Below are 18,228 nucleotides of genomic sequence, written 5' to 3'. Positions count from 1 at the left end.
AACCCTAACCCTTATTGCCTGGTCTGATCAAACAAAACCGCAGTCATTACCAATATTGGATTCACAGGATGATATTCTTTAGACAGATAAAAAAACATAACAAAATGAAATTATATATATATATTTAATTTATTTGATTTAATTAATTTATATTTTTATTTCATTTTTTCTTAAAATATTTTAATATATTCATGTTTTTTTTTAATCTATTTTCATTTATCCACATCTTGTGCACTCTCCTTGGTCCCTACAGATGTGATATATATATAAACTAGTTATAATTATGGTAGGCCTAAAGTGGCTGATATAGTTTAAAACAAACCTTTATTATTTAAGATTTTTTTATTTTATTTTATTATTTATTTGAGAGAAAGAATTGTTAGCTTGGAGCGCCACCCAGTGGTGAGGACATTTAATTGGGCAGATAATACGGATATGACATTCTGATGTTTTTTCTTGTTGTTTTCTCCTCATTTTCTGTTTAAAAGTACACAATTACAATTTACAGTGACAACGGAGGGGGTGAGGACCATTGCACCATATTTTATGATGTCTCTTTCTACCGTTTAGAGGGTGGACGGGCTACAAAAGCATGACCAAAAGTCATGTTACAGTTTGTTTTTTTAAGTCATGGTTTACGATGTCAGAATAAGCCATAAAAAGTCATTAAAGTATGTTGAAAAGTTACAAACAATTTATATAGCCGAAAAAATTTATATAATAATGTTGAAAAAAGGCTGCACGGTGGTGTAGTGGGTAGCACTGTCGCCTCACAGCAAGAGGGTCCTGGGTTCGATTCCCGGGTCGGCCCGGGTTCCTTCTGTGTGAAGTTTGCATGTTCTCCCCGTGTAAGCGTGGGTTCTCTCCGGGTTCTCCGGCTTCCTCCCACAGTCCAAAGACATGCAGGATGGGGATAGGTTAATTGGTGACTCTAAATTGCCCACAGGTGTGAATGTGAGTGTGAATGGTTGTCTGTTTGATACATGTCACATCCCCCTCTCTCTCCCATGTTTCCTCTCTATCCACCGCTAAATACAAAGGTGTCTATGCAAGAAAATAATCTTTAAAAAAAAAAGCCTTGATCATATTGTTCAAAAAAGGTGATGCTATAGCATGTCGAAAAAAAAGTGAAAAATCGACAAAATTCATAAAATGTTGTAAAAATGATGTAAAAGTCCTAACATATGCTTCTATATCGTGTGTCAATCAAAATCTGAGTGTAGTGAGTCCAAAACAGTCATAAAAAGGCTTATTCATGGCAGGCAGGCAGGTGGTTGAGTGGTTAGAGTGCATGCCATTTACCCATGTCTGCATATATGCAGCAGCCTCAGGTTCGAATCCCGGCTGGAGATCCTTTGATACATGTCACATCCCCCTCTCTCTCCCATGTTTCCTCTCTATCCACCGCTAAATACAAAGGTGTCTATGCAAGAAAATAATCTTTAAAAAAAAAAGCCTTGATCATATTGTTCAAAAAAGGTGATGCTATAGCATGTCGAAAAAAAAGTGAAAAATCGACAAAATTCATAAAATGTTGTAAAAATGATGTAAAAGTCCTAACATATGCTTCTATATCGTGTGTCAATCAAAATCTGAGTGTAGTGAGTCCAAAACAGTCATAAAAAGGCTTATTCATGGCAGGCAGGCAGGTGGTTGAGTGGTTAGAGTGCATGCCATTTACCCATGTCTGCATATATGCAGCAGCCTCAGGTTCGAATCCCGGCTGGAGATCCTTTGATACATGTCACATCCCCCTCTCTCTCCCATGTTTCCTCTCTATCCACCGCTAAATACAAAGGTGTCTATGCAAGAAAATAATCTTAAAAAAAAAAAAGCCTTCATCATATTGTTAAAAAAAGGTCATGCTATAGCATGTCGAAAATTCACGAAAAAGTCAGTCAGAATATATTCATAAAAAAATATTTAAAATTGTTAAAAAGGCATAAAAATCGCTCATATCGCTTGATGCACCAAGTCTCAGTGTAGTGAGTCCAAAACAGCCATAAAAAGCCATGATCAATTTTTTCAGGAAAAAAAAAAGTCATACTATAGCATGTCGGAAAAAAAGTGAAAAATCGACAAAATTCATAAAATGTTGTAGAAATGATGTAAAAGTCCTAACATATGCTTCTATATCGCGTGTCAATCAACATCTGAGTGTAGTGAGTCCAAAACAGTCATAAAAAGGCTTATTCATGGAAGGCAGGTGGTTGAGTGGTGAGAGTGCATGCCATTTACCCATGTCTGCATATATGCAGCAGCCTCAGGTTCGAATCCCGGCTGGAGAACCTTTGATACATGTCACATCCCCCTCTCTCTCCCATGTGAAAAGTGCAGAGTTCAACAGCACCACCACGTCACGTCGTAACGGCAGTCAGGCAGCTGCGATGCCAACTGTCACTGATCTGGGTTCATTAACAGACTGTACTGTCCGTACGTAAACGTCACTCATGTGAGCCCGCTTTTAGTGTATGCTCGACACAGAGACAGCAGGCTACTAGTTTGTAAGCTACCTGGCTCTAGCAGTTCGCGTTAGCGGCTTATAGTCACTCACGTTAAGTTAACGTTAGTAAGCTGGTCAAAATTGATCATGGATACATTTGTTTTTAAACGTCGTCGGACGGAACAACAGATGGCGGTGGCGGGCGTGTTGGATAAAACTACGGACGCACCGTTGACACCTGCAGGGGAAGATGACCACTCGGGTCCCGGCTGTTAACGTAACTATTCACGTTTCGCTGTCTCTGTCTCTCTCTCTCACTGTGTGCGTGTTTATAGCTGTGGGAGGGTGTTGTCAGCGCCGCCGCCAGGATTCAATTTCAATGTACGCACAGAAACGGCAAATACAACAACAAACGGAAAAATACTTTTTTAAGACAAAATCTAATGTTTTCAGTATCAGTGAAACAGTAGTGTATATCATGGTGATAGGCCCCGGTGCAAATAGTTTTTTGTGCCCTCCATCCCCGACCTAAACACAAGCGCACGCTTGTGAGCACTCCACGCACGCACACACACGCTTGGACACGCACGCACAGTACGGTATGATAACTCTGCCGGCCCGGGGAGAGAGACATGCATCGGCTCGGCCCACAGTGCTCAGCAGCAGAGAGGTGACGAGACTAGAGCCGAGCTGTATTGTGTAGTGGAGAGGGGCCAACACACGCTATGCGTAATTGCGCACACACGCGCGATCGTCCTCTCAAATGCGGCTGCATCCGGCCCGGTTCAGCAGCATAATTTTTTTTTTCCACCTTCAAAAAAAGTCCTCCCAGTGCGTACTGGATTCCGGCTGGCAGCGCCACTGGGTGTTGTTATATATTCACATTGAAATTCTGACATTGATTCGAGCCCCACCGTCGTATGAGTTAGCCCCACCGTAGTTGAACCAGAAAAAATACTGTCTGTCTCTATATGTTGGCCCTGTGATAGACTGTCTGTCCAGGGTGTACCCTGCCTTCGCCCAATGATAGCTGGGATCGGCTCCAGCCCCCCCGCGACCCTAAATAAGCGGTAGAAAATGGATGGATGGATGGATGTTGAAAAAAGTTGTGAAAAAGTTATATTATAGTACCGGTATGTCAAAAATAGTCATTCGCAGTCTGACGAAAAAAGTCATAGTATAGTATGTTGAAAAAAGTAATATAGCATGTCGAAAAAAGTCATGAAAAAAGTCGGTATCCTATGTCGGAAAAATGAATATAGTATGTCTCAAAAATTCATAAAGCATGTTGAAAAAAGTTATGAAAAAAGTCGGTATCCTATGTCGAAAAAATGAATATAGCATGTCTCAAAAATTCATATAGCATGTTGAAAAAAGTCATGAAAAAAGTCAGTTAAGTATGTCGAAAAAATTCAATTATATAGAAAAAAGTTATGAAAAAAGAAATACTATAGCATGTCGAAAAAAGTTAGAAGAAAAGTCATATTATGTCGAAAACATTTATGAAAAAAGTAATTGTAGTATGTTGAAAAAACAGTTAAGTTTATCGAAAAAAGTGTGAAAAAGTCACAAAATAGTATTTTGGAAAAAGTGCAAAAAAAAGTCATACTATAGGCTGTTGAAAAAAGTCAAAGCATGTCGGAAAAATTATGAAAAAAGTCATAGTTAAGTATGTCGAAAAAAGTGCAAAAAATATATATATAGTCTGCCGAAAAGAATTTTGAAAAAAATCATTATAGGATGTAAAAAAAAAAATCATTAAGTTTGTCAAAAAAAGTGCGAAAAAGTTATATTTTGGAAAAAGTAAAAAAAAAAAATCATAGTATGTAAAAAGAATGTAATCATAGCATGTCAAAAAAATTAGGACAAAAGTCATAGTATAGTTTGTCGAAAAAAGTTATAGCATGTCGAAAAAAATATGAAAAATATCAGTATAGTGTATCGAAAAAAGTTATGAAAAAAGTCATAGTATAATATGTCGGAGAAAGTTAGCAAAAAAGTTAGTATAGTACGTCGAATAAAGGTGGGTCTGGAGGTCAAAAATAAATCATTACAATGAACTAAAGTGCTGTTCTTAACGATACGGAAGCTTGCGTCTCCACTTTATTCCTGCAGCTAAAAGGTCTCATCCTGAAATGAAGAGTACCCTGGTGACGGTAGGAATGCTCTGCTTTGGTTGAAACTGTGAGAGAAGTGTTTTTTATGGGCTTGAAATAAACTGACTTACTTCAGTGGAGATACATCCTGTTAAGGAACTACATGGTGCCAATAAACCAAGCAAAGATTAAAAGAAACACACACATAAATACTTTTGTTAAGATCTTTTATTAAGATGTTCTTCTGTACAAGTGTATCTGTTCCACATGTTAGCTGGTCGGCAGCTCTGTACAACCGTCTGTACAACAGGAGGTCAAACATCACCGATGAGGAAATGTGTGGCTTTAAAACGGTGGCTTTCGGTAGAAGGCAGGTCAGAAAGTGAGGCATGGATTGATTGAACATACACACACTCGCACGCCACCAAACTATTTACAGCAAGATGACACTGGCCCTCGACACAGATACGTAGAGTAAGGCCAGCAACAACACGATTCAAATAGATATCACATAAAAAAACGTCTTTCAAAAGTCTTTTTAAGGGGAAAAAAAAAGCAAGAAAATAAACTCAAGATCAGCCCATTAAAGGCCCATCTGGAGTTAGTTTATTTACAGTGTCATTTAAAATGAAGCCCACGGCTCTCTGCAAATAAATCACACGTTGCTGCTGACCTTAATGATGTCAACAACACAAACGCCACCTGTTCTGTATGTAAGACGGCTAACTGTAGCGCTGCCACTTCATCGGAAATCTCTCTCTTGGTGCAACAAAAAAAACAGGGAAACATAATCATTCTGGTTCGTCTCGGACTTCAAACTTGCTTAAAAAAATCACAACATTGTAAATTGAGTCAGTGTGAAATGCCAGATGTTAAATAATTGACTTAAAAACAATAATTTGATGGATTTACGTAAAATCACGGTCATCTTTCAGTCATATCTTAAAAATGCTAAACTTGCTTTTACACAGGGCCGTATACTGTGTTAACTCTCAGTGCTGGAACTCTTACTTTCTGCTTTAATCATCACTTGTTATTCCACCTACTTCTGAATTTAATTAAAAATGTCCTTTACATCTTCCTTGCGATTAATTATCTTGTAATTTGCATTTGAAATGTACTCAAATAATTGAATGGGATTAACTACAGCTATCATACTTGTGGGCTGCAAAACTGAGGGGGGAAAAACGCTGACGTAGAAATTTCAATAATCTGACAAAAAGGTTTAACCTCAGCGACCACAACTACGACTTTGGACAGTGTTGAATGTTTGTAAGCGCTTGTCTCAGACCAACGTCATCTTCACCTTGCAAGTGCAAATCAGCTGAAATCTGTCCGGCAGACAGTGTGATGCCAACAAAGTCAGGATAAAAAAGAAATGAAAGATCAGAGCTTCTCTGCAGATTTGAATGTTCCTCACTGATGTCTAAACAACGTTTGCTTTTGTAACAGATATCACCCGGCTGTCTCTCTTCTGCTGCTCCCTGATTTGGGATTTAAACCTATCAAAGTATATTCTCAAGTGATGTATTCGTTCTGAAACATTTTCAAGGCCAGTTCTCTCTCCATTCGACAACGTTTCAAGGAATTTCAAAGACTTCAGCGCCGTTTGACTTGACCTGATGCATGGACATGAAAGAAACTGAACTCATGGGTGGTCCCTTGTGGTGAGAAAATATTTAAAAATCATTAAAAAAGAAAAAAAGAAATCAACAAAAAACATGGTCAGTAAAGTAAAAAGGAAAAGAAACTGTTCAAGCATACAGTACATAGTGTGAAGAGTCTGCTAATCTTCTTGCTGTTATGAGGTTTGTAATACATGTTAGTGTCACTATAAACCGTTAATACAAACAAATGTAATGGCATCTTTTAAGTGTAACATCCGTTATAATCATGAACCTGCAATCTTTAGGTATAGGATAACATGTTCGAAGCCCGTGACCCTCTGAGATACATCCACGAGGCTCACTTTTCACATTTGCTCATGTTTAAGCGTCGTGAACATGATCGTAAAAACATTAAAACTCATGGAAAAATAAAGAAACATTAAAACAAGACGACAAAAAAAGAAACAATGGAATAGGCTCCAGGAATACACAAATAGAACAGTGCAGAAACGAATCCCTGCATAAATGCCTTCCTGATACACATCATTATTTGTTTTCTTCCAACTCAATTCTAAACGCCAGCATTTCCTCTGTTTCACCACTAGGGGGCATCAACAGTTAGATCGAGAGGAAAGGGGAGAGAAGGCAGCAGGTCGATGTAAACAACAAACACACAGACAGAGAATATAATATGATACAGTTGTAATATAGACTGCAATAAGAGGATTCTGAAAAAGTCAAAACCATTTCTCACACCATAGGAGATAATGTACTAATGCAGATAGCAAGCACACGTCCAGACGGAGCTGGACTTGTAGTGTTTTCGGGCCCTTTGGGCATAAAAGATCACATACTGGCCGGGTCGCTGAACACAAAGCTCGCTGTCTGCAGGTAAGTGATGTCGCCGGATATTTCTGGGTTTTGATTCCAACTCTCAGACCTGTATTTGTAGTAGTTGCTGTGCAGCTTTGTGTGAAGGCAAAGTGCGAATGTTTGTGCGCAGTGTGTGTATGTCGCATGCACATGTGACAGTTTCACAGTCTGGTCTCTTGTGGTCCTCCGGGTTCTGGTTAGAGAGAGTTTTTAATCTGAGCGTGGCGGAAACGAGCAGCAACCACCATGTTTGACTGTTTTACGATGTAGTTCTGACACCAAAATGGGGAAAAAAAAAAGATTTTTAGTTAAACTACACTGTTTTTAAACTTGTTGGCAAATTGAAAATTACAGATTTCAAAAGGACATTTAAAAGGAGCTCAATGTGGATTTCAGAGCATATCTATTAATTGTTTGCTATTCTGTCCAAATACACTAAAAATCCTTTCTTTAAAATACATTTTTTTCTGACATGAACAGGCTTGGTCCGACTGGCGGCTGCAGAAGACGGTCCCGACATGGACCGTAGTGGAAAGTCTGCAGCCGGCACTGGATTGTTGTCTCCCGTTTGTTTTATCCCTGTTGACTTCTGGGTATTTGTCGGCTGTTATCTGCTTTATTTCTCTCTGCTCGCACTTTGTTTCATAATTTCTCGGTTGTTTACAGCAGAGAGGATGTGAGAGCGCAGAGAGCTGTGGCTTGTTTACATGAGCTTCATTGGTGAAAATCTGACAGGCTGCAACATAAAAAGTCCTGGATTTCTGTTCTCAGCGTGACAATCGCTGTTTCTGGAAGCGGCCTCTGGGTTTTGTTTTGTTGCTGGGGATGATGCACAAAGCCAAAGGAGGACACCATATCAAAACAACACATTAAACAGAAAACGGGTGGTAGACTACATAAGCAGTGTACAAAGGTGCAAAATCAGGGATGTTTGCTTTACTTTGGACTGTGTCCTGTTCTAATTGCTTTCTTAATTGTTTTTAGGATCGAGCCAAGAGGCCTGCAAATGTACAAATACGCTTACTGGTGCTCTTCCAGAATCGTTGATCGCCCCATTTGCATTTATTCTAGTGAAATCAAACCCAATTAATTAAAGAATCAGATAGATTTTACCGTCTGCTGCCTTGGACTGAGCATTTAGCACAACTCATCCTACTTTTCTTCTCCCGTTTAGACACTTCCAGGTCGGACCCCGTCGGGTCGATGCTTCACCTGGCCCGCCTCCAGTTCAGCTCTGGAGACTTAAATTTGGGGGACTGAGGTTTCAAACACCGTCTAGTTCAGTTCTGGTCCTCTCAGAGAGCAGCTCTAGTCTATTGCAGCCTGGCCTTCTTCGGATCACACCGTGGCTGCGTTTTAGGACTTCTGCTCGGGGGTGGCAGCGGGCGCGGCCAGAGTCTCCGGCTTCACGATCTGGTACGTGATCAAGTATTCTGGGTAAGCCTGCGGACAAGAAAGTACATCAAATTAAGTAAAACGGAGTGAACACGTAGGTACATATATTAACAGAGCAGAAAATAAATCAATTAATCAGCAAAGACACATGAATAAACTGTTTGTGTTAATTCAACAGTATGTGAGTACTGACCTGCTCCCCTCTGTAGATGACGTATTCTGCGTATGCCAGGCCGTTGACGCTGGGTCGTCCTATCACAGAGTGGTGTCCAGGGGGGGCGTGGGCCATTTTCATCGCACTAAACTGGAGGAAAGACTTACCCAGCGTCACTCTGCAGAACAGCATCTGCCTGCAAACACGAAGAGAATGACTTGTCATTTTTTGAAGAAGATAAGAAGAAGAAGAAAATATTCTTGAAGCTAATAAGACGTCTCACCTGTGGCACACGTAGCAGGAGCGGTCTTTGTGGGTGGGGCATCCTGTGCCTCCACCGATCCCGTACACGTACTGGTTGCTTTTGGAGGAGTTCTCGGCGAAATAGATCCCAGCGCCGAACATGCCGCCGATGTAGGCATGCCGCTCGTCAAAGCCCTTGTGGATGATGGCGTTGATGAAGGGAGAACCTGGCAAGACCCCCCAAAATATAAAGAGTTATCATAAAAAAACACTCTGGTGGTGATATGTCTACATTCTGCAGCTGCTGCAACTATTCGACCTCCTCTTTTTTTCCTACATATTTCATCTAACGTCTGCACTTCTCCTCCACACCAGCTCCCAGTGGCTACTTAGACACTAGTGCTTGGATATAGTGCTGCAAATGAATCAGACCCGCTCTACATCCAAGATGGTCAAACCAAACACCCCACCCCGTTCAGAACGCCCTGCATCTTGGCCCATACATTAACCGAATGTAAATGTGATGTCATCCGATTTGAAGCTTAAGGTCAGGCTGCAGAAATGAAAACATTGCAGCACAAAGTGAAGTGAGTTTACAGGTCCACAGACGGGGGGCCGAGGGAAGCGTTTTGGTTGTAGAAACAATATGCGTGTGATAAGGAAAGCCCAACCCGCTGAACTAGACTGCGTGTTAACCTACCGTGGAAGAGCATCCGCTCGTTGTGATGGTTGTGATTCTCATCTGCTATTTCCTTTTGTCTGTGTGCGTATCTCTCCCGTAGCTTCTTATTCACCACCTTCTGGATCTGCAGTCGGACGATGTGCAGGAGAAGAATTTAAGATTTAAGAATGAAATTGTATTTGACAAACTCTTTGTAAATGAATTGAGTTCAAACTCCTCGTATGTCATGATGCGTTTTGCGAGTGCACACCTTGATGATGTTGTAGCGGCTGAAGACTCCCCCCGCGTTGCCTCCGTCGCGGTGTTCTCTGATCGTGCTTTGAAGCTGGGGGAGGAGATGAAGAGACGTGAAAAACAACACACTCATGCAAGGCTTTTAAGGTTCGGGAGGGAGGGAGGATGCGTGGGAGAAAACATGCTAATGAAATGCAGTTTTCATATGTTGTGAACAACAACGTGTGATTCATGCAGATCTCTGGACAGCATTGTACCACCTAGACATGAGTGGGTTTTAACCTCAGCAGCCCAGGAGTGTTTTCAAACTAACATTATGCAAGTGATAGCCGGCGGCCATCTGTTGTATTTTCTCTGAACTATACTATACTATACCGATGTTTCATCGTTACCGACGTGAGCACACCAAGCTAAAACTACTGCCTGGTCAGGTTTGTTCATCTGTTTGGTCATTTCAGATGATGTTTGTCTGTATTCTGCAGTGGTTTTTAGTTAGGTGTACTAAATACACTGACAGCCGAGCATAGACCCCATATAGTCAGTGATGAAGCGGAGCAGCATCTCATTCAATCACAGCAGATAACTAAATAATGCCCGTGGGAAATTTGGTGCGGCTGCAAAAAAGTGTGGCGTCAGCACTGGAAAAAAAAGACTACGTGGCTCTCAAAAAGAATATAAAAGTAAAATAGTGCTGAAGCTGCTGCGGCTGGATTTTGCAGAACCGGTGGAGCCGCTTTGGAGAAAGTCTGCTATGACGTGGGTGAAGTGATTTACCCCCTTTTTCACAAAAATCATCCCAACTACTGAAATTATTGATGACCTATAAAACACCTCTGTGAAAAAAGGCAGCGGCACTCAACCTGGTAATGGAAACCGCCTAGAGAGACCGTGTGTCAGTCATTTCTCAACTTCTCAAGTAACAATTACGGCTTAAATTGCCTATTAACATCCGAGGGTCCTCGTTAATTTTAAATCCATTCAGACTGATATCTGCTGTCTCTTTCGGTTACCGCTTTCATTTACAAGAGAGATGGAGCAGCAGCACTCGTGGGTTTTACACCAAGTCTGTGGCGTGTTGCCGTGCAGCGTCTCTTCTGCCAGATATATTAAATTACCAATCATAATAGTCATTAAAGTTCTGCAGAATATAACCGCTATCGAGCTAAATGTTTGTAGTGCCGGGGTGTGTTGACGTACTTCTTCCTCCACAGACTGGAACTCCTTGTCGTCCGGTGCCAGGTCGATCAGCACCGTGCCCTGGCTGGAGCAGTGGAACGTCAGGTACGGGTTTGCACCTGGAAACACATTTTTAAAGAGAATCAGGACAGGGTGAATCAAACAGGATAATTGTCGACACAAATATAGATATTTTTAGTATTTTTTTATCATAAATAGGCATATTTATCAATTGTTATCAGGAAAAGTTGCTTGATTGTGATGAATCATTCTGTCACAGTCCTATATGTTTTATATTTCCTCGTGTGTGTGTGTGTGTGTGTGTGTGTGTGTGTGTGTGTGTTCTCCTGACCTTGCTGGCCTCCCAGCAGCCTTTCGATGCCCTTGATGAGTTTGTGTCTGTGACCGTAAGCGTTGATGCCGATCTCTTTCAGCTCCTCGTGACCCATGTCCGCCAGCACATCCAGGGAAATCTGTGTCCAAAATAACAAATCAGTCATGTCAGTCTTTCTTCTGCCAAAAGACTGTAAATAACATCCAACTATTCCCCATGTATACGTCAATCAACTAAGTCAAATGTACAACAGGATTTAACAGTAGAACTCTGCAAAAACCCATAAAAATGACAGTTTAATGGTGACAACAGCAAGTCGACACTAAATGCAAGATTTCAAAGATCAGCAAATAGTACAGAGACAAACATTCAGGAGAAAAAGCACCATTGGTGACATTTTTTCAGGGAGAGTAAAGACCAGATGCATGCTGGAGCAGTTCAGCTTCTTATCCAGTAGCTCATGTCCCTCTGTGTTGCTGACATCCCTGTAGTAGGTATAAATCATCATAGCCCAGATACTCTGCTGGGAGTTTACCTCGACATTCATTATTACTAATTAATACGAGAACCACGGTTTTCCGTTTCAGAAATTGCAGCAAAAGAAATGACAACTTCAGCAGAAGCCTGTATGAGCTTGTCTCAAAGTAATCAGCTAAAGCTAATGGAAGTGACACATCAGCCTGCTTCTCACCACTGGCTGGCGCTTCAAGCTGCCATCTAACAATTATATCACAGCGGCGAAAAAAAAAGCTGCATCTGAGCGATCTGCCACCTGGAACATCTAATTTAATAACTCCTACCGTTTCCTTCTCACTCTGCAGAATTACAACAGCCAAGCTCCTGATGGATTGCGTGTGTTTAATCAAACGTTGTGTTGACAAAGACGTGCCAGTAATCCACACAAACAAATCAGCAGTGGGGCTTCACACAGGGAAGAGGAGGAGGATGAGTAACCATTACAGCTAAAAAAGAAAAGTTGTGTTCCTGGTTTTACCTTAATCACAATATTGTCTTCTCCAAATAATGAGTAGAAAATATAATAATGTAAGTATAATAAATTCACTGATGTAATGATGTAAAATCCATCCAACCTATGTGGAGCTCGTTGTTATGACTGAGAAATAAAAAATGTACTTCATCTGAATATTAATGACGGCTTGTTTCCCTTTAGGGGAACCGATATTAAATGTAAACACACACACACACACACACACACACACACACACACACACACACACACACACACACACACACACCCTCCATTTGCTTCGACACTGCCTGTAAAGATTTGCCTTCTGCCCACTTTCACCTATTATGATTATTATTCTTATTATCTCTCTATTTTCTCCATCTTTCACCTCAAGTCAAAGTCTCCCTTTATTTTTCTCTCACTCGTCCATCTGTATCCCTCTTTGTCGACATTACCACATCTGTCCGTCTGTCTCTGAGCATCTGAGCGGTGCTTTGAGTTAAACGCAAATATCCTCACAATGACAATTAGAACTAAATCCACATTACTGTTGAGGCTGATGAGAATGCCATTAGTTCTGTAAGCATTTAGCCATTGAACGGGCTATAATTAGCCATAAAAGTGGTGGAAAATTAAAATTTTGATGGCCCTAGATAAAAAAAAGTTAAGGGATCAGCAAAGTTATTGAGGGGAACATTGATGTCGGAACCAGCTTTTATGACAAGCCATCTGTTGTTGAGAATGTCATCGCTATCCCTAAAACCACTAGAATGACTATTGAAGTATTGAAAAAGGAATAAAAACAACAAAAAGAAAAACTGAAAATGCTGAAAAAACTGATTATTCCATAGATTTTGATGATGAAATGACACCGTGCAAAACAAGCATCCCTTCAGAAGGATTAGGATAAAAAGACAAACCTTTGTAAGTAAGTCGAGGGTAAAGAGAGGTGTATTCAGTCGGCTAGAAGGTTTAATATCGGAGAGGTGGCCGGCTTTTATACCCAGAAGCTCTATCTTAATTTGAAATATCTGTCTTAGTTCCCTGACGTTTGTCTTGTGCCAGACACATAACAAATGTGTGTTTGTGTGTACCTGCTCCCGCTGGAAGATGTCTCGGAGGTGCTCCAGCCCGAGACTCTTCAGGAACTGATTGATGGTCATGTCGAGCAGAGCTGCAGAGTGACATCAGCGGGGTTAAAAGAGGCCCGGCATCACATTTTCATAAAAAAACAAAAGTAGATAAAACATCCTCCGAATTAGGAGGCAACTTACTGAACGTACTTTCTCCCTCCTTCCTGTCGGACCCAGACGCTCCATCCGCTGGTCCGGTAGCCCCGCCCACAGTGATGTCACTGAGGGGTGTGCTCAGATTGTCTATGCTGCTGGCTGCAGACAGGCAGGACGGGGACGGGGAGGGAGAGATGACCACGCCCCCGGCCGCACCTGTACTCACCACACCTGTACTCACCACACTAGCGCTCACCTGAGAATGAGAAAAGATCAACACTTTTTACAGCACACTCTTTAAACCATCGCTTCCGTTTGCTTTCATTCGACAATTTCAACTTTAATTTGGAACAACAGACACGACACTCCAACTCATTTCAGCCTGAAGAGCTTCAAAGTGAAACTGGAATCTGGAATTCTTTTACACTTCAATTACTTTAAGCTCCAACGCTTCAAACTGACTGACTCAACTCCTTCCAATGTTGACACTTCAACCCCCACATGGTGATGTTTCAGCTGAAAGCCTGTCTGTACTTGTGTGGAAGAAGCGTGCCGACACTCACCACAGTGGCCTGGGGTTTTAAGCAGCTTGGCAGGGCGTCTGGCGGCATGGCGTCAATCAACAACGCTCTGATGTCATCAGCCTGCAACACACAAGGGGAGACATGTAATGACAAGAAGACGGACCGTAGTCCTTACCCAGTAAGGCAACAAAACCACAGGGTCATGAATTGAGCAACAGTGCATTTTGTTTCTAATGAATTCAACTTTTCATTCGTAAGTGGAAAGATTTTTATTTTCTCCCTAAAAGCCTAGATTGTCTTGAAATTACATCCAAGAAAATCCAACAAAACGTCTCGTCTACTAAACATCCAGTTAATGAATGTGTTGTTCTCTAGAGAAGGCACGGTAACTACAGGAAAACAGGAAACGATATCATTATGAGCCGTATCAGCACACCTCATTAGGGAGAAGGGAGTTTTGATGCCGTTTCAACATCTTAATCGGTGCAAACGTTCTTTATGGTGATCCTCCGTCTATTGAAGCACAACCGGAATGAGACTCCTAATATGAGGGAATGAGCGCTGATACCCTGAACCGTCTCTGAGAATGCCTCCCGTACCGTTGCCAAGTCCAGCGGCGTCTGTCCCTCCTGGTTCTTCATGGTGGGATCGGCTCCGTGGGCCAATAGCAGAGCGCACAGCTGGGTCCGCCCCTTCTGGGCCGCCTCGTGGAGGGGCGTGAATGCCCACTTGTCCGTGGCGTTGACGCACGTGTTGTACTTGATGAGCAGGGCGGCTATGTCTACATGCTGGATGGAGGGCAAGGGTAGGGGGGTGAAGAAGAGGAGGATGACAGGGGAAATAAAGGAGATCAGTGAGGAGAGATTAGGAAAATGAGCAGAAAGAAGAGGTGGTGGGAGGAGGAAAGGAGAACAGCATTTAAAACAAATCAAATGTGTGAAGCCTGGTGATTGAGCGCTATCAAAATAAGAAGTAAAAACATGTAATATGTTGGATTCTCTGGAACAGAAACTGTGTGAATTATTAACTCCATCATGATTATTGTTTTTTTCCCCGCAGGTCCTTGCTTTGCTCCTCTTCCTGTTCTTCTCCCTCGACGTCTGTCTCCAACTGTTATCTTAGCGTCAAACACACTGTAGCTTATTCCCTAGTACCAGTGGGGGGGTGCTCAAGTGTGTGTGAGTTCATCAAGTTTTCATTCAAACATGTTTCATGACAGAATGCTGTCAAGCTATAAGTAACGTGTGGTTGAGAGACGACCGAGGAAGAGCATGAGTGTAATAACCAGGTTAATAATAAATGAGGAAACATGGCGGAAGCATGAAACGTTCTAAGTGTCCCACACGGCCGACTGAAATATCTGGAGGCGTTCACCGAGCTGTGGAGCTGCAGTCGTTCAGACCCAATCAGCACGAACTTGACGCAAGCTACAAGATTCAGAAATGTTATTGTTACACATCCTACATGATGTGGCGTTAAAGCCTCAAATATACATTTTTAACTGTTGCAGTAACGGTTGGCGGTTGGCGAGGAGGTGTTATAAATGACAGGAAGTGAAGTCAAATAGGCAATTAAATCTATTTCCATTCTTCTTTTTATTTATTCTATAGTCTTTGAAACATTTTGAAAAGGGGCCATCACGAGTTCCCAGAGTTCAATATGATGTCTTCAAATTGCTTCGTCAAACTATTTTATTTTACAGTTTTATATATAAAAACAATTAACAATTAAATCTTATTTTCAGTAGCTGGAACAAGTGAATGTTTGATATTTTTGCATTAGCAATTAATGAACAATTACTTCAATTACTAAAACTGTTGTTAAAAACTGTTTATCAAAAACAGTTTAATCCACTAATTGTCTCAGCACTTGAAAAAGTTAAGAGATATGAGAAGCCCAAAAAACAGTTATATAGAAAGAATCAGAGCAGCAGTGTGTGTGTGTGTGTGTGTGTGTGTGCGTGTGTGTGTGTGGTGTGTGTGTGTGTGTGTGTGTGGGTGTGTGTGTGTGTGTGTGTGTGTGTGTGTGTGTGTGAGAGAGTCTTACCCCATACGAGGCAGCATTGTGTAAAGGTATCAGCCCTCCTTTGTCCTGTGCATTCACATCAGCTCCATGTTCCAGCAGATACTCTGCTACCTCCAAGTTGTTATAGCCGGCTAGAGAGGGGTGGGGGGGGGGGGGGGGGGAGGGGGGGTTGTATGGGAAACGCAGCAGGACAGAGAGACAGATGGTGGTTCAGAGATGGAGGCAGATAAATAGTGAAAAAGAAGAGGAACGCTACCATACCTCGTTGGTTTATAGACTGACTTCTTAAAAGCGTCTTTTCCTTTTCACAAGTGAGTAAAGGAAGGCAGAGGGTGCGTGGGAGTGTGTCTAAGAGGTCAGATCAATGAACAAATGGCAGACCTTCAAAAACCTTTATAAAAAGGGGCCGGCAGTGCCCGTGTAGCAAAACATTTTCCAATTATTAATTCATCATCATCTTGCAAAAGCTAACCCGGTCATGGAATATAAAAGAGTTGAAACATGTTTAGAGAAAGTCAAAGGCAAATCACTTCTCCCACCAGAAAGGATGTTATGGAGTAACACTGCAGGAAAAGTAGTTCCAGTCAGAGGCGTTAACCTCCAACCCTGATGACCACGGTTCAATTCCTAATTCAAAACGACACTTTATTGAAGAGACATCATACTTTGCCCCAACTTAAAGCACGCTTTAAAAAAAATACCTTTGACGTGCATGAAGGTAATCGTATCTGAAGCACGAAGATAAAAACTTAACATCTGAATATTGACCTGTCTTGCTATGACATTCTGAGGTGAGGGGGTATTTTTTTCGTGTTTATGCAGAGTGTCCTTGTTATCTCTGAAGCTGACGTTATCATGGAGTCTGATGCAGAATAAATAGATTAGTATGTGTGTGCGCAGCTTTGAAGACCTACAGTATCTCTGCTATCGGGATTTAAGAACTTTATCAACTTTCTGTGAGAACCAAGGTCGTTATGGCACATTATAGTGTTATGTCTGCATTAATTTGTCTCCAGCTTATCCCCCCACCTGCCGATGTCATTTAAGGCACCGCATGGTTGGGCTTCTGCCGGGATGCTGAGGCTGGAGTGTTCCCAGGATTCACTATATTACCAGGGACCTTTTCAGGCCCGGGACCCTCATCTTTACAACTCTCATTTTACTATATCTACTTTTGATTTATTCATTATTAAAAACATATATATTTTATTAATATTCTTCTATCTTCTCGTTGTTGTTTTAACTGTATAGAGTCAAATGGTATTAGCTTTTTATTGCCCTTGCAAGAATATCGTTGCTCGTCAGTAAATGAAGTGCATTTTTGTGATTCTCCATGAATGTTACCTGCGAGGTGCAGAGGTGTCGAGTTGCGTCCCTGCGTATCCCGACAGTTGATGTTGTCGGGGCTACATAGCTTCTGCACCCGGGCCAGGCAGCCTTTCTTAGCGGCGTCCAGCAACGCGGCATCTCCCCTCAGCAGGTCCTGGATGTCCGTGTCCCCGTCCTTCACCAGGTCCAGAGGCGTGTTGCCATCCCGGTTCTTCTTAGTGGGGTCTGCGCCGTGCTGCAGAGGAGGCCATAATAGTGTTCAGTGTGAAAATATTAGCAACCATCAACTTCATTCTAAAAAAAAAATAAAATAAAAAGTAGCAGTCCCCCAAACTCCCTTATCGTTTTGAACCCCTGTGGGAGCGTTTCACAGCGACGACAAGTGACGAGTGATGAGAGGATGAAGGTAATTCACCGGAGAGAAGAGGAGAGGGAAAGGGAGGTAGAGAGGTGAGGAGAGGACAGCCAGTGAAGTGGAAAACACCCTGGAGTTCTGTAGGAAAGACAACACTTTCATTGCTCGACTCTCCCCTATGTTACAGTTTAACTTGTCATTTCATTGTAAGTTTTCGCTCATTAAAAGATATCGTGGGACCAACGTTGTGGCCTGAAACTGTCCGTTATCCATCTTTCACGGCCGTATTCCCCATTTTAAAGTTGTTTTTTAAAAACCTATCCATATTCTATTTTTCTGCCCTACTTCTCCATGCCTATTATCTCTTTGCCGCCGCTGTAATCATATTCTCACTGTAATTTATTCACTATCCAGGAAATTTAGAATAGAGACCCATTTAAGTAATAATTGGTGCATTTACATATTAATACATATCAGTTTTGTCATTCAGACTCCGTGCAGTTCATGAAAGAGTTTCCATTTTCAATAGTTAAAAACAAGTCTTGGACCTGGAAGCTCG

General features: G+C 41.7%; 1 protein-coding gene across 2 annotated transcripts in view; it reads right to left on the bottom strand.

Annotated features, from left to right (window-relative positions):
- Window positions 1–4,710: 4,710 nt before the first annotated feature.
- The window catches only part of LOC311030417 (poly [ADP-ribose] polymerase tankyrase-1-like), a 61,032-nt gene continuing 47,514 nt past the window's right edge, over window positions 4,711–18,228 (bottom strand). The window contains exons 17-29 of one of the 2 annotated variants that reach the window (XM_084036155.1): window positions 17,330–17,549; window positions 16,007–16,116; window positions 14,560–14,748; window positions 14,000–14,080; window positions 13,491–13,692; window positions 13,302–13,381; window positions 11,256–11,376; window positions 10,925–11,022; window positions 9,744–9,818; window positions 9,512–9,617; window positions 8,852–9,038; window positions 8,608–8,764; window positions 4,711–8,462 (exon numbers count right to left, since the gene is read on the bottom strand). In XM_084036155.1, the coding sequence (XP_083892281.1) occupies window positions 8,376–8,462; window positions 8,608–8,764; window positions 8,852–9,038; window positions 9,512–9,617; window positions 9,744–9,818; window positions 10,925–11,022; window positions 11,256–11,376; window positions 13,302–13,381; window positions 13,491–13,692; window positions 14,000–14,080; window positions 14,560–14,748; window positions 16,007–16,116; window positions 17,330–17,549 (1,713 nt within the window). In that variant the 3' untranslated portion in view covers window positions 4,711–8,375. Of the gene's footprint in view, window positions 8,463–8,607; window positions 8,765–8,851; window positions 9,039–9,511; window positions 9,618–9,743; window positions 9,819–10,924; window positions 11,023–11,255; window positions 11,377–13,301; window positions 13,382–13,481; window positions 13,693–13,999; window positions 14,081–14,559; window positions 14,749–16,006; window positions 16,117–17,329; window positions 17,550–18,228 lie in introns of both variants that reach the window. The other variant, XM_084036154.1, reaches the window with a different exon arrangement.

This window comes from Eutrigla gurnardus (genome assembly GCF_963514095.1).
Source record: "Eutrigla gurnardus genome assembly, chromosome: 19".
Classification (NCBI taxonomy): domain Eukaryota; kingdom Metazoa; phylum Chordata; class Actinopteri; order Perciformes; family Triglidae; genus Eutrigla; species Eutrigla gurnardus.
Note: the sequence above shows the minus strand (reverse complement) of the source record. Positions and strands in the feature narration are given on the sequence as shown.